The 16,669-nt window shown below is 35.0% G+C and overlaps 1 protein-coding gene across 1 annotated transcript in view; it reads left to right on the plus strand.

Moving 5' to 3' along the window:
* Nucleotides 1–8,756, plus strand: part of LOC132546822 (uncharacterized) — a 38,815-nt gene extending 30,059 nt beyond the window's left edge. The window contains exons 20-31 of the mRNA XM_060210541.1: nt 78–1,190; nt 1,806–1,904; nt 2,244–2,387; nt 2,622–2,775; nt 2,889–3,085; nt 4,216–4,401; nt 5,163–5,246; nt 5,812–5,877; nt 6,237–6,317; nt 6,740–6,899; nt 7,210–7,329; nt 7,801–8,756. Coding sequence (XP_060066524.1) covers nt 78–1,190; nt 1,806–1,904; nt 2,244–2,387; nt 2,622–2,775; nt 2,889–3,085; nt 4,216–4,401; nt 5,163–5,246; nt 5,812–5,877; nt 6,237–6,317; nt 6,740–6,899; nt 7,210–7,329; nt 7,801–8,558 — 3,162 coding nt within the window. The 3' untranslated portion in view covers nt 8,559–8,756. The remainder of the gene's footprint in view (nt 1–77; nt 1,191–1,805; nt 1,905–2,243; nt 2,388–2,621; nt 2,776–2,888; nt 3,086–4,215; nt 4,402–5,162; nt 5,247–5,811; nt 5,878–6,236; nt 6,318–6,739; nt 6,900–7,209; nt 7,330–7,800) is intronic.
* Nucleotides 8,757–16,669: the final 7,913 nt, after the last annotated feature.

Consider the following 16,669-nt stretch of genomic DNA (forward strand, 5'->3'; position numbering starts at 1 on the left):
CTATCATTTATAAGCATGTAAGTGTCGTCTGCTCAGTCAAAATGGATACACTAGAAATATTTTCCATTTTGTTACAGACCTCACTATCATCAGAAGGTGGGACACATTATCCTACAATCCATGAGTCTCCGCTGCCTTCACAAACATCTGTGAAACAAGAACAAGTCAGAGCTGAGGCACTGAACATCCGCAAATTTTCACAGATGGAGGATTTGCATGGGGCACACCCAAATTATGGTCTGCACAAAAATGATGCAGACACAAAATCCTTGGAAGATTTTGTGGATGAGTGTGGTGACAAGATGATGACTTTTAGTTACATGAGACATAGTAGCTCTCTTCCAGATATCCTCAGCAAGAGTTACGACCACAGCCTTAGTGTCTCACGAAAGTACATCAGCCAGAACCTCAGCTCTAAGGAACAGTCAGAAAAAAGGGCTATGTCACATGACATAAATACTGACCATTCACTTATCCACAGAGAATCTGCTGCTAAAAGCCAATCAGAAAATCAAGACAGGTCACATGCTATTGTTGTCAGTGCAGATGTCCATCAGGAATCATTGGAAGACAGTGAATTAAAGAGGGACAAGTTGGGTAACCATGACGATGATAAGGACTCTATAGCTGGAGAGTTCCACAATGATAGTGACAATACATACTCAGATTCAGATGAAGGCAACCTAACAGACCAAACAGAGTCTGATGAGGACAACTTTGCATTTCCTCCCGTAGAAATTGTGTCCCTTGTAAGTGAAAAGTTGGATTCTCAGGCAAATGTGGCACCTGTAGCCTCCACACAGGAGAAAGAGGATCCAATAGCTGCTAGCTACAAGGAGATGAATTGTGCTATGGGGAAGCCTGAGACTGTATTAGACAGAGAAATATCATGTGATAGTGAGGAGGGTCAAGGCTCAGCAACCCCAGTAAACCTTGCAATCTTTCCCTCATCACCAGTTCCTAAAGTTATGTCCATGTTACCATTGTCTAGCTCTGTGGTAGATCTGATTGTGATGCTGCAGCGTTTGATTGGGTTTAGTTACACAGTCAGCCAGATTTTCTGCCATAGTGCACTCAGGGCTCAAACTGTTGTTAATGAGGAGTCAACTCAGTCTTCAGAGTCAGAGGATTTCTTGTCTAACACAAAGATGAGCGAGGCGCGCCAGAAACTCTACGACAACATTTTTGAGGTGAGTCCTGTACTTTTTCTGATTCAGGGTTCATTGATTTTTGTGATGTTGAAGGATTGATGCTATTACTAAAATCTACCTTATAGTTATGATTTAAATTATTGGTTAAATTTACATTTACTTTGTAGAGTTTGTGTAATACACAGTGTATCTATGATGGTAACATGCTGTTTTTGCCTGTAAGGTTTGTGTAATATCTCAGACTTCTTTAAGCTTTCAGGGTTGCAGGTCAAGATTAAGGTCACCTATACTATATTTATAAAATCCTTGTTAACTCTTTCATAGGTTCATTTCTTGAGAGAACTTCAGCAAACTTTACACACTTTATGGACATGTTTGTTGGAGTTCATGATTGGAAGATCAAAGTCAAAGTCACTGTTATTGTTTTTAGAAAATCTTTGTCAGCAATCTAGCAGCTTCTTGTGTTGTGTTTGCCTTGGTAACATTCTCTTTTTACCTTCAGAATCTGTGTAACACACTGTGTTTAATACTGATAACATACTGCTACTACCTGTGGAGTTTGCTGTTTTTTCATGTTAGATTTTATATAACACACTGAGTGTTTATGCTGATAAAGTACTGTTATTACCTGTAGAGTTTGTGAAACTCTTGTAGGGTTTGTGTAACACGCTGTGTGTTTATGCTGATAACATGCTGTGTATGGACCTGTGTGGCACCACCCTGACTGTAGCCAGGAAACTGGTGGGACCTCAGGTACAGTATTAAGGAAAACTTCTTTAGTAGGTAATATGATGCATTCTTATACTAAAAAAATAACCTCCATCTTTTGTATGTTTTATGATATAATTTAGATAAACATCATATGTTGAATTGTGTGTGTAAAGTAATGAGAAGAATTTACAAAATGCAATAAAAATATAAGTCTACAGGGACCCACGAGAATATACCAAGTGCTGTTGATACTGTTATATAGTTGATGTGTAGCTGTGAGGAATATATGATCAGTTGTTGCAATGACATTTTTGAACTGCGTCAAAGGGACATTATATTTAGCCTCTCAGAAATTAATACTAGTCCTGTTCTTGTTGATAGCTAGTATCCTACCTCAAGACTCAACAGATAGGTGGCCTCATTTGGGGCTGTCGCCATGACAACAACAGAATCAAGGACTGTTTCCTGTACGTTTATAAGAAGGCTGAGCTACTCTGCGATCGTTATGAGCCCATTACCAAAGATGTAAGTTCAAATAAATATCACTTAAATACTTTTCGATTAATTATTTTACAGGCCAAGTTTGATGTTAGATTAATTTGTTTCAGCAATGTTCAAACTTAATTTGTCAGAAGTTTTATAAGGAAAGTTGCTCAATTAAATAATAAGTGTTTTATGTTTTAGTGTAGGTTTACTTTGGAATTGTGGTGAAGTGTGACCAGTTACATTCGAGTATGGTGGTAAATGTTAATCTTTCAGATGTGTACACGAATCAACAATGTAGCAGCCATTGCTGATTACCTAGAGACTTACCATGGCAAGCTGGGTAAAACCTTTGACGTCTACAATGAGTGGCGACTAAAACACCAGAGTTACACTCCTACTAGTGACCTAAACAGCTATGATAAGACAGGTATGCAGAGTAGGATAGAAACAAATCAATATTGAAAATTAGCTGAGGTCATCTGTATATATGATGCATTAATTACAATCACTTTTTTCTTAGTTTTTATTTTTTTATTTCAGAGTATGAAGTCTTGGGGGGATTTTCTTACAATCCAGAGTCTGATCGTGAATATGTTATGGAGACAGCATCTCAGAAAACATCAACGACCACCTCATCAGGATCATATCATTCTGTGATTGTGCAGAGCCCCACAAGGCCATGTCATGACCACTTAATGGCTGTTCTCCGTGCCCTCAGCAGGATCATGGCTTACAGGGTAAGCTCTGTAGCCACAGGGAGCAGTTTGTGAGTGGTAAACCCAAAGAAATATGGATGAGTCCTTCTTTGAAGAACTTCGTATGAAGCCTTCCCAAAGTAGTGCCCTTCCCTATAGAGCATAAGCTTAGTCGTTCCCTATTAAACTATGTATCAGAGCACACACATACTAGTTCACTAGAAGATTCTTACAACATCGTCTACCAATCTGAACTACTAGGACCTCCCAGTAGTATTTTCCCTTGCCTGTGCATCAGTCCTAGATTTCACTGACTCCCTAGAGGTATATATAATTTCCAACAAGAGCAATAGATGACTTTTTTTTTCAGAATATGTACAGGATGTTAGTTTATAACTACTGGTATATCTTTAATGGCCTGGTGTGTCATGTCATATGGCCATGTCATAGGTATTCCATGCTTTTCACAAATAGGTCAAAAGTTCACATCAATAACATTCAAAGTCTTGCTTAATGAAAAGAAGTTGCTAAAGGGTTTAATATATTTGACCCCTGTGACCTTGAATATGGGTCAAGCTAATTTCATTTCGCAAATTTTGTCGGACTTCATCATAAAAATTTATGAACTAGACATTTTGTTTTAGACCCTTTGGTTAATCAGAAAAAGTTGTTTGAAAGTTTTATCATATTTGACCCCTGTGACCTTGAAAATGTGTCAAGGTCATTTCTTTTTGCAAACTGTGTTGGGTTTCATTCAAGAAACCTGCCAGCCAGATATCACAACTCTTAGTCTTTTGGTTTCTCAAGCACAAATTAAACTGTGAAAACCTAGAAATGTGATTGACTTCTTCCATTCTGAACTGACTTTCCATCAACATGAATTTAGCTCTAGCTTTTTATTTGAATTGTCTTTGTTAAACCATATTCTTTACAACAAAATGTTGATTAAGTCGCAGATAAATTTTCTGTCTGAAATACCTGTGTAATAGGAATAAGAAATGTCATAGATAAAACAGCTGATCAAGCTGATCTCTGCATGTATTGAAAACTGTTTAATTTAAAGTATTTTCCCATTTCCCAAAAATTCCAATATAACTGGGTTTGACTATATATGACACTTTCTACCATATACAAGCATTGATGACAAGTTTGATAACTACATGTCCCTACAGATAAATCTGTTTGTATATGATGCCCTGCATGTGTTGCTTGGCCTGAAGTACCCAGATGACCCAATACATGTGTGCCTCCAGCCTCTTACAAAGTTCCTTCAGAATTACTTCGACTCCCTACAGGCATGGCTTTACCCAGACTGTTTTAGGAGGGTCACAGAGTGCCTATGGATATTTATAGTGCAAGTATGTATGAATCCTTCAGAACATTCTATGTTTATACTGTTGTATATCATTATCATACTGTTGCTCTGGATTCTAACTGTATATGATGTTCTTCCGATTGGAGCCATGATAGTAGAACCCAATCGATAGGGCAGTGACCTACACAACCTTAGGGAAAGATCTGAGGTGTGTGTCTCAATGCTCCCTATCCTTGATGGTTTGTTTTTTTCTTGGATAGCAACCACAAGGTGACTTTAAATGAACCTGATTGTTTATGTGGCGATAAAAACAGCAAACAAACAAATATCCTTATAGATTGCTTACATGAACATTGCTTTTGACAAATTCATACAAGTAAAATTGGTTTTTCATAAACTTATTCAGATTTGAAGTAATTCAGTAAAAGAGTTAATCTAAAAGTTGCTTTCCTGTTTCAAACATTCACAGGTTTACCTAAAGCTTGATATTGTTATTTCTCAAGTTTTATGGTTTACCAAAAGCTTGATTCAGAAGTTGTTTTTAATTTCAAATTTGTATAGGTCTAGGAAAAGCTTGATAAAGTAGTGTTTTTTGTTTTTTAATTTCAAATTTTAATGGGTTTACCGAAAGCTTGATACAAAAGTGTGCTGTTGTTTTCTTTATGAAATTTGATTGTCTTTTTCATGTTATTTTCTGTGTCACACCATCCTCAAAAAATAGTGAAAGATAGAAAGGCTGGAAATACCAGCTTTCACAGTGTTTCCCTCATGCAATATTTATCCTGCTTTTGTGATGTTCTACAGGATTTTGAAGATGAATTAGGCAGGTTAATGCTAGGAGATGTCAATGGGGAAACATATGCTCGCACACTCGTACAGGCTATCTCAGTAAGTACCAGTTCTTATGGACCTTATTACATATACCTGATTTAACAGCTTAGGAAGTATTTTAGTGAGAAGCACTGAAAAATACTATACCTTAATTGGATTCAAACTAAAAACATTTCCGTCTCCATCCAGACTCTCTTCTGCTTGACTAAAGAGGGTCACTAGCCAAGACTAGTAAGGCAGTCTGTACTCTCAACTTCTAGTATACTCCCTTCACTAAGTCTTCAACTTCGAAGACAACAACAAGCCAGGTTCTTTAGCTCCAAGGAAGCATCTTAATTTCCTTTAGCTTTTACCCTTGGAATGGTCAATGATAACAAATTTTTAACAGGAAGGAGTAAAGAAAAATACCATCTGGTTGTGTTAAAACCAGCAACCTGTCTCTAGCTGGACTCTCTACTGTTCTAAAAAAAGGAAATTTCAACAAGTCGGAGCTAGTAAGGCAATCTATTCTCTCAACTGCGACAGTATGATGAAAGAGTTGTGAATAATTGAACTATTAGTACAGACTATGTATTTTGTGTTGTCCATAGAGAACTTGATCTTGAACTTCATTTTGTTTCAGCATCTACTCACATTCATTACTCACCAAGACAAAGACATAAGGAAAGATCTACTGCTTTCACAGGCTGTGAGTAATTTCTATACTGATAATAAACATGGTTGTCACAGGTCATACCTTATGTTTAACTCCAATATTTCTGTTTACTGACTACCACTGATAAAATGCCATGTTAACAGTACGTTGTGATTTAACCAAGCATTGTATCAGTGTTGATGTTTACTCTGAACATGTTAGCTACTGTCTGATATTGATTCTGTTCTGACAGAAAACATCTTAATGGTTCTGTAATCTTACCTTTTATAAGATATCACAAGACCTGAAGAGTAGAAACCATGATCATCAGTAGATGTAGGGATTAACAGTTTGTTTGTGTATCATTTACTAAATAGATATGGGGATTATACATGACTTTTGATATTTTTTAGGAGGAAGTCATGTTCAAGCTACAGTTGTTCACAGAATCAACATCACAGTTGATGAAGCTTCATCATGCTCTCAAAGAACATGTAGGTAGATTTATGGTTAAATTTATATTGTACATGTGTCTTAAATACTCAATCTTTCTCTCCCTCACATATATGTTACACTTTGTGACAGATCCCTTTCCAGCCATGTTATAGATATTTTCATGATTTGGCTTGTCGTTTTATTATGTATTATCTTACTTCATACAAAAATTTGTGTAATTGTGTACTTCAAACAGTTTATTTTTGCCAATATCTTGTGTTCCGTCTCTAATCTCAGTTGGATGGTTTTGTAAATACCTAAGTGCATGATGTGATGATTGGCAAAACACTTCATTTGTATCTGAGCCTTGAGGATTTGAATGAAGTGAATATAAGTACATTTCTAATTGGTCAATAATAAAAATGTACATTGTGAAGATATCTTTTTAAGATACAACTGGCTAAGGTACCTTTTTTTATAGTATGTATGGACTGACACCTCTAGTACCTGTACTCTGGATGGGGCTCTACAGTCAACACTTCACAAGATGAGGCGGGAACTTCAAATGTACACCAAGTGTTTCAGTGGGAAACAGCTGACCGACTGGATCATGGCAAACCCACGCCCCTTTTGTAACATGTGTAAGTGACTTACTCTTAATTAAGATTCTGTGTTAGTATTTTGTCTGATGTCAGTTATATGCAGCAAGTGAGTAAGTCTTATGTGAACAACAGCCTGACTAGTGGCTAGTTGTAGTGCTGTTCCTAAACTAGTAATTCATGCAATACTTACCACAAACCCAGTGTTGTGATGACCTTAAAGATGTTAAAAACAATAATAATTCCTTAATTGGTAGGTTTTTTCTATTAATGGCCAGTAGTCTTTTGACTTTATTTTTTCTGAAGGATAAGATCTGTAATGATGAAATGTGGATGCTTTGGTACATTGTAGGGGAGCAGGTTTCCTTAGAGGACATCATGAACACACGCACGAACTGTATTGCTGTGGCCCAGTGGCTCATGGATCAAGGACTTTTGGTGGATGTTGAAACAGAATTCTTGGGGCAGTTTGGTGTGTTGTTACAGCTTTTTTGAATAAAAAATGATCTAACCTCTGCATCTGTATGATACATTTATCCCATTTGGAACACCCAAGTGGAATAATTGATATTTCATGAAGAAAAAAAATCATATTCAATAACATAGTGTTGACAATTAATCTTTCATAGATAACATAGCAAAATAACAGCACGTTGAAGTGATATTTTGGTAGCTGAAAGTAACACCATTAGATTGATACTGCCCAAACTAGTACTGGGGTAACAGAGGTATGTCAGAGAGTGAAAAATTAAAAAAAAAAACTCATTTAAGTTAGGAAGAAAGTCAGGGCTGATGAATGATAAATATCACATTAAGCTTTTTAGAATATTGACAAAAGAACATCATATATGATTTTTTGTAAATTGTAGGAGGCAGTATGAGCCTTTTTTTCATTTTAGAGTATTGAGTAAATAAGATTATAAATAATTTTTGTATATTGTAGAAGGCAGTATGAACCAAACTCCTGACATAGGCTTCACAGACGAGCCACTAGACCTGAATTACCCAGCCCTGAGTATCCACAGTAGCATGCCAACATCTCAGCATGTATCAGATATCAGTAGTTCTGAGGATACTCCCACAGGCTCCCCCTCAGGGCCATCTGCTATGAATTTTGTTCCGTCATTGGGGCGTATTTCCAGGGATAGTACTCCACTGCCTCGGTCACGACCATTAAGTCACCTGCTTCAGAGCCGGAGCAGGAAAGGTACACCATTGCCACGATTTACAAATCTATCTGTTTATGATGATCAGACAAATTCCCTGAGTCCGACAGAAGACGATCCTAATGATATCAGTCGTTATGGCCTGGGAGTCAGCTGCCCTGACGATGACTTCTTAATCAGCGACAGCTATGACTATGAATCACCATCAGCTGGTAATTTCACACCACACCTCGATTCCATGCTGGCAAGTCGGCTGTTTCAAGATGGTGTCTCTCACTACTATCATATGACAAGTCTGATGGACTCAAACATTCACTCTCAGCCGACATCCCGCGGTCCAAGTATGCCTAGTGAACTCAATACCTTGGTAGAACAGTGCTTCCAGAGGAAAATCGTGCCAGATTATATCACCACCATATTGTACAGCAGGAGGAAATATGATTCAGTTGCCAAAATGTTTTCTCAGAAGCTACTACAAGATCCTGATTGTGATCTTGTCTCAGGTGGATCAGACTCCACCTGTGTTACCAGTTAGTCTATCAGGAGGTCTGTACTGCATCATTCTAGTCAGTTGTTTGATTATAGACAAATGCTTTCTTTAATCTTTATGACCGATATTAGAATCTGTCTGGATACTGATTCACAGGTACTTTTAGTCATTATCCTATAAATTTAACATCACACTCCAATAACCTTTATAAAGATAAATACTTGTGACACACTATTAAATGTATTGATATTGAAAAAAGAAAAATGTTTTTAAAATTCATTAATATTGAATTATAACCATGTCAAAAAACCTTGTTGGTATTGAAATCTTTGGTCAGAAATACCTAAGAAGCTGAAATGGTTGGTGCCAGAAAATATCTTCTAGTATTACAAATTCTTATGTTTTAATTAAACGGTTCTTTGGGTTGGAATTGAGTTGTTGACCTTCACTGGATTCTGTTGACATCAGGCTGTAATGTGTATAAAGGTTCAAACTTTATTCCTGAATGTTTGGGTTTTTTGTATGTATGTAACATTACTTAGATTTGTAAACTTATGTAACACCAGAGCAACATCTGTATAAAAACCTAAGTTACCTACTTAATATATATTAGTATCCTGCCATAACTTTCAAACATTTTCTTATATTATGTCAACATCTTGAGAATTGAGACAAATTGATGGCAGAAATGTTCTGTTCTATATTTGTATCAATATTTACCAATTATGACAATCAAAACCACATTGTTGTTTTTATTTAAGCTCTTTATTATTATGTCTTTTCTAACTTTTATTTCTAAGCATATTTATTTATATTTTACTGACAATGTACACATGACGAGTTTAGTGCTAATACAAATTAATGTTCATTGTTCACCATGATAAAATACGTTTATAGACATATTTTCAGATTTACGTAAATGAGAAGACGAAAGAGCTTATTTTTTTTATAAGGTGAATGATGATAGTGCAATGCAAAATGATACGTTTATTTTACTTAAATGTCAAAGTTGTCTAAATCATCAGTTGAAACATGACCTATGTGTAGAGAGGTAGAAATTACCTGTCAAGTGATGTGTGTTATTGAAATTAAATTTTACATTTGGATTGTCTTAGTTATTTACATACAATATTCTATATTATAATGCCCACCAACCATGCTGTTCTTATTATTTAATGTTTTTATAGGGATGGAGGCAATAAATTTGTTTCTTTTCCCTAAATATATAGTCATGAGGTGTACATGTGATGTTAAGTGTAAGATGAAGCAAGGTAACTGGTGATAGGTGAGATATGTACAGAAGTTCTTATATACAATGTATACTAAATCATTATTGAGACCTATTTACCTTCTATATTTAACTTTAGTCTGATAGGGTAGACAATATAGTCATTATTTAAAAGACTTTTTGCATTGCACATGTTTTAAACAAACTTTTAAAGAATATCAGATCATTTTGATTCTTTACATCAGATGTAAAATTTTCTATTTCATTACCAATACATTCCAGTATTACATATTTGTTATATTTCCACATACCATATTTAATCCCACAAGGACGCTTTAAAAGTTGTCAGACAAACTGTAGTGTATTCAGAAAGTTTAGGGAAGGGAAATAATCTGACTTACTCAGCAGAGTAGCTTTAAAGAATTGTGAGAGTCACTTTTCGATATTCTATTTACTTTATCTTACAATGAATGTTATAAAATGTTCAGAAGACAACATCATATGATTCTAGATGATAAAATTTAACATAATTGCATACATGCTAATTTGTACAGTGAAGATCAAATCAGAAACATACAGAAGTTTTCAAGGTGCTTCATTCATTATTGCCAGGATGATTTCAATAAAAATGTCCTTGAGTAAATCCTGATATATGTGTTTATGTAAATCATTCTTTCATGTATATTTTTGTACATACACAAAAGGATGTGCCAATATACCACTGTAAACCAGTAGTGAGCTCAATACAAACACCTTATTACACACTTCCAAGTGCAATACGATTATCATTCAGTGCCAAACATATCATTGTTTAAGAGAATTCCTTGTGATATTTACATCAATCATTCCATTCCCTAACATGTATTATTAGAAAAAATAGTCAAAAATATAAATTTTACATGCAATGGAATTCCAACATGTGTCTCTGTGTATGGAAGAATATTGTGGTTTACTAATTAGTGCTGTCCTGATTTGTATAGACTCGTTGGTGCTGTCCTAATTATACTGGACTCATTATCATGCTGTCCTAATTGTAGTGGACTCAGTTATCATGCTGTCCTAATTATACTGGACTCATTATCATGTTGTCCTAATTATACTGGACTCATTATCATGCTGTCCTAATTATACTGGACTCATTATCATGCTGTCCTAATTATACTGGACTCATTATCATGTTGTTTTACTTATAATGGACTCATTATCATGCTGTCTTAATTATACTGGACTCATTATCATGCTGTCTTAATTATAATGGACTCATTATCATGCTGTCCTAATTATACTGGACTCATTATCATGCTGTCCTAATTAAAATGGACTCATTATCGTGCTGTCCTTTTTATTATAGACTCATTGGTGCTGTCCTTATTGCAATTAACTCATTGTCATGCTGTCCTAATTGTAATAAGATTCATTGGTGCTGTCCTAATTGTAATCAACTCATTATTATGCTGTCCTAATTGTTATAGACTCATTGGTGCTGTCCTAATTGTAATTAACTCATTATTATGCTGTCCTAATTGTTATAGACTCATTGGTGCTGTTCCGATTGTAATTAACTCATTATCATGCTCTCCTAATTGTTATAGACTCATTGGTGCTGTCCTAATTGTAATTAACTCATTATCATGCTGTCCTAATTGTTATAGACTCATTGGTGCTGTCCTAATTGTAATCAACTCATTATCATGCTGTCCTAATTGTTATAGACTCATTGGTGCTGTCCTAATTGTAATTAACTCATTATCATGTTGTCCTAATTGTTATAGACTCATTGGTGCTGTCCTAATTGTAATCAACTCATTATTATGCTGTCCTAATTGTTATAGACTCATTGGTGTTGTCCTAATTGTAATTAACTCATTATCATGCTCTCCTAATTGTTATAGACTCATTGGTGTTGTCCCAATTGTAATTAACTCATTATCATGCTCTCCTAATTGTTATAGACTCATTGGTGCTGTTCTAATTGTAATTAACTCATTATCATGCTGTCCTGATTTTTCATAGACTCAGCAGTACTATCCTTATTTGATTAGTACTCTCCTGGCATGTAAAACTCATTAATGTTGATCTGATGTGTAATAGACTTGTTAGTGCTGTTCGGAGGTATTTAAGGTCTCTCAGCATGACTTTGGTGCTAAATGAATGAGAAGTAGTGAGGTGCATTACCATCACATAATTCTATACTGGACATGTTATACTTTGTCCCACGAAGACTCAGTGGCAACAGATGTGAATACATACATAGGCCAGCATTTGTAAGTGGGACAGAAGAAGAGAGGATGTGTTTGGCAGTGTACTGCATATAGAGTCATGCCGTGAGAAACTGAGAGGGATGTGGTAGCTGCTTAGTGCGGAGAACATAGGCTGGCCTTGAAGGATTCAAGGCTGTATGCATCAGTCAGAGAGGAGGGTAAGCTGTTTCAGTCCACTATGGTCCTTGGCAAGAAAGAGAGCTTGAAAAACTCTTTGAATACCTGAATGAAGTCAAACTTTGGTACAGCTTATTATAAGGTTGTGAGTGATCTTATAGAAGTTGACTAGCCTGGCCTTCCTATGACAACTTAGCCAGGGGTCGCCTCAAGTGGATTGATATGGTCTGCTTGGTATGAGGCCCAGACGGAGCTTGAGTATGCAAGTTGAGGTCTAACTAGGGGAGAGTAAGTGAAGCAGACAGTTGAAGGAGATGGGATGACTTGTTTTTAGATGTCCTGATGACGAAGCATTTATCAGCATTAAGATTAATTTGACAACCAGTTTGCCATTTCTGGAGGTTAACAAGACCTTGCTGGAGTTGCACACAGTCTCTCACCGTGTTGATGGGTCTATATAGGAGACAATCATCAGCAAAGAGATGAGCATTGAAAAGTACAGATTCAGGGAGATCTTTTGAAAAGAGGAACAGTAGAACAGTATCACATCCACAGAATATAAAATCATTTGTCAAAGGAGATGAAATTTTCCCCATATTCATTCAGATATTGACTTTCATGTTACTTAACTTGAGGAATTTGTTACATTTTTGCTGAGAATTTATTTGTCACTTTCTATCTCTAAATCATATATTGTATGTTATGGTTTAATGTTAATCTTGCTTCAGAATGAAAATTGTATTTCATATTGACAATTATTTTTATAACTGTGATATTTTTTATTTCAGAATTGCATGTTGCTCAAATGTTGATGAAGTGTTACCATGTTGTGATTGTAAGTGGAAACATAAATAAAAATGTAGATTAAATTATTGCTACTACAGTTGGAAGATGGTTTCTCTTTGTCATTTCATGTTTTTATATATTTTATTAGTTCAGTTATCAAAATGTTTCAATGACAACAGCTAAAATATGTAAAGAAAACTTAGCTATATGAGTTCAAGTACCGAATAGTCAAGTGCGCAAGTCATCATTTTCACAAAGAAAAAAACAAATTTCAAAACTGAAAGTATATTTGAGACATTATTTTTTGTTTTTAGGTTTTATCACTCTAACAGATGATCGTCTGAGCTGTATTTATAATATTAGTTCATCAAAATATTTTATTACTGTAACATAATGCTTCAGTGTATATTTGTACATACACAATAGCAAATACATCTGTTTGTCATTTCATTATTGTTGCTGGAGTTACTGCCCTTCTGTTGGATTCAAAATCATTTGGCAAGAACAAACTTCTTCAGCATCCTCTGTTATGAAAAGTATTGGTAAATTATCATAGGCAAATGATCCTCAATTCTTCAATATTAAGATTTTATATTGCCAATCTTTAGACTCCTTCACCTGCAGAGTTAGCCACTCGACTCCAAAATTGCATTTAATCAAGCTTAATTGGCTAAAGTAAATTTTATGATGTATGAAATGCTCAACAAATCAATATTTGACATTTTTCAAAATTTACTAACAACCAGTTTGCCTAGCATTATCTTTCAGGTAAATATTTGGTACTGGTGAGAAGTTTTTTTTCAGATGTTTAAACAACATGTTACCTTCATATTAGTCTGTGTTCCTCTTATCAATGACGGGTACTCTTCATTTACATTCCAAGAAAAAAAAGGAAAATCCAATGACATTGTTCTACCGAGTTTTCTCTGGCTGAATTGCTCAACAATGCATTTTAAAACTGATGAGAATTTATATAAGGATCTAAAATGATGAGATCTTGTTTTAATTATCATTGAATAAGAATTGGAATGATTTGAAGGTCATGTATGAAACAATTTATTGCCATTCAGTATGCATTGTGTTATTTGGTTTTTGATTATGAATTTATTAAAGATGTATCGGGATCAGACTGGGGACCTGTATACTGTTGTACATATTTTGGACATTATTGCTTTTGACAGTAAATGCAGAGTATCAAATTGAGAGTTGAATGTCATGATAAGGCTTGTAACTCTGAAAAGAAGGTTGCTTTATTTTTTGTTTAATGTACAAAAACAGCAGTGCTTATTTGTAGTCTTTTTTCTTTTCTTTTTTTTTTTTTTTAATTTTCTTTACTTTGAAAATAACACAATTATACTTATCCAGGTTGAGCTTCATCAAACTAGCAGAAATGACTTTGCTTGCATATCCTTTATAATTACGGTCATTGTCGCCATAGAAATCGTGACAAGATACTGTCAGAAAATGGTTATTAGATACAAAGGCTCACCCTGTTGAATAGTTTAGAATAAATTGTATAAGAATTTTTATAGACAGCAAAAAGGACAAGCACTGAACTAACATGCTTTGGTATTTATTGTTGATATAAATAACAAATCCTTGCAAGGAAACTTAACCTATTTTCAGAGAGGTATCATGCTTGCTTGCAAAATTGTTGCTATGAGCTACATAATCTGATATAACAAAGAAGCCAGTAAGAAAATGTTCCCATTTGTTACACAAATTAATTTTTGATTAGTTATTGTTGATTGTTTAAGGAGAGTTTTAATTATGTTGTAGTAATTACAAACTATTAAAATGGATTAAATGTTAGATGTTTTCATTTTTCATTGATGTGCATATCAAATAAAGCTAGAAAGAGCAGGGAGGGTTGGCAGGGAGGGGGAGGAAGGTGAAAATTGTAATGAACAATATGTAATGCATGGAAAGCGAAAGTACGCATTATCATGTAAAGGCTTTAAATAACTCCAGCTGTTTCAAACGTGGGATGATGCAGATATTTCTATCATGTGGTTTCCCAGTTGGGTATATATACAGGCGGGCTGAGCTGGGTTAAGTTTAGTCTGATTCTTGCTACCGAGCAGAGAAGACACCAACCAAGTTCACTCAGATCTGTTGTGTTATAATTGTCCTCAGATGAGACAGACCTCCCACTTGTTGTTCACTAAGGTAATCAACAGTTACTGCAGGGAGACCCTGATTATTTACTAACAGTAATACTGGCTTTAAGATACAGTTAATAGGTATCTGATAGTGAGATACTGACTATAAGATACTGTCACTAGATATCTGATAGTGAGGTACAGACTATAAGGTACTGTCACTAGATACTGACTATAAGATACTGACAATAGATATCTGATAGTGAGTTACTGTCTATAAGATACTGTCACTAGGTACCTGATAGTGAGATAATGACTATAAGATACTGTCACTAGATATCTGATATTGAGATACTGACTATAAGATACTGTCACTAGATATCTGATATTGAGATACTGACTATAAGATTCTGTCACTAGATAGTGAGGTACAGACTATAAGGTACTGTCACTAGATAGTGAGATACTGACTATAAAATACTGTCACTAGATATCTGATAGTGAGGTACTGACTGTAAGATACTGTCACTAGATAGTGAGGTACAGACTATAAGGTACTGTCACTAGATAGTGAATACTGACTAAGATACTGTCACTAGATACCTGATCGTGAGTAACTGTCTATAAGATACTGTCACTAGATATCTGATAGTGAGTTATTGACTATAAGATACTGTCACTAGATATCTGATAGTGAGGTACTGACTATAAGATACTGTCACTAGATATCTGATAGTGAGGTGCTGACTATAAGATACTGTCACTAGATATCTGATAGTGAGGTGCTGACTATAAGATACTGTCACTAGATATCTGATAGTGAGGTACTGACTATAAGATACTGTCACTAGATATCTAATATTACCAAGAGAAAAACCACAGAAAAAGTCTGTTGAATGTTTTTTCTAAAGAGGAACGTTCCATTATGATCATAAATCACTTACCCTGCTGCAGTGACCTAAATGAACTAAAGCATTTAGAGCTACACCCACACAATAGGAAATTTGTGAAATGATTGGACCATCTATCCATATTCAACAGTATAATGAGTATCATTACAGGGTACTTAATAATACACACATGGCATACCAGATTGTCATTCTTGTCTGACTGATAGGCCCTTAGGCCTTCTTCAGTGACAAAGCCAACACATCAGATTATATTTGTTAGGATCTGTTTACATGGGTCTTTTGTTAAGTCAATAATCATTAAACTTCAATCATAGGTAGGTTTTTATGCGCCCCCAACATTTTTGAGGGGCATATACTGGTAATATAACCCATGGCTGGCTTGTCTTGCCAAGTCCAGAATATTGTCATCACCACCAACTTCCTAGAGATCTTAATGAAACTGACTTTAAAAAAAACCATGAGAATTCCTTGACATATTTGATTTTAATGGTTCAAATGTCAATTCAGCATTACTATATAGACTTCAGGGAGAAATAATGTGTACTAGATACATGTTCTAATGCATGGGAATGGAAAAAATGTTTTAATTTTTTTTCAGACCTAGAAATATAAATGACATGTTGTCAATATGGCATCATTGATTTTACTTCTGAAAAAATAAATTATGAGATATTTAAACAATCATAAATAAACAAACCTGAGTAATGAGATTTGAAATAAAGCACGGTACTAAAAATATAACATAAGACTA

The sequence above is a fragment of the Ylistrum balloti genome, unplaced genomic scaffold (genome assembly GCF_031769215.1).
Source record: "Ylistrum balloti isolate Yb309-2 unplaced genomic scaffold, AGI_CSIRO_Ybal_v1 Utg369608, whole genome shotgun sequence".
NCBI lineage: Eukaryota > Metazoa > Mollusca > Bivalvia > Pectinida > Pectinidae > Ylistrum > Ylistrum balloti.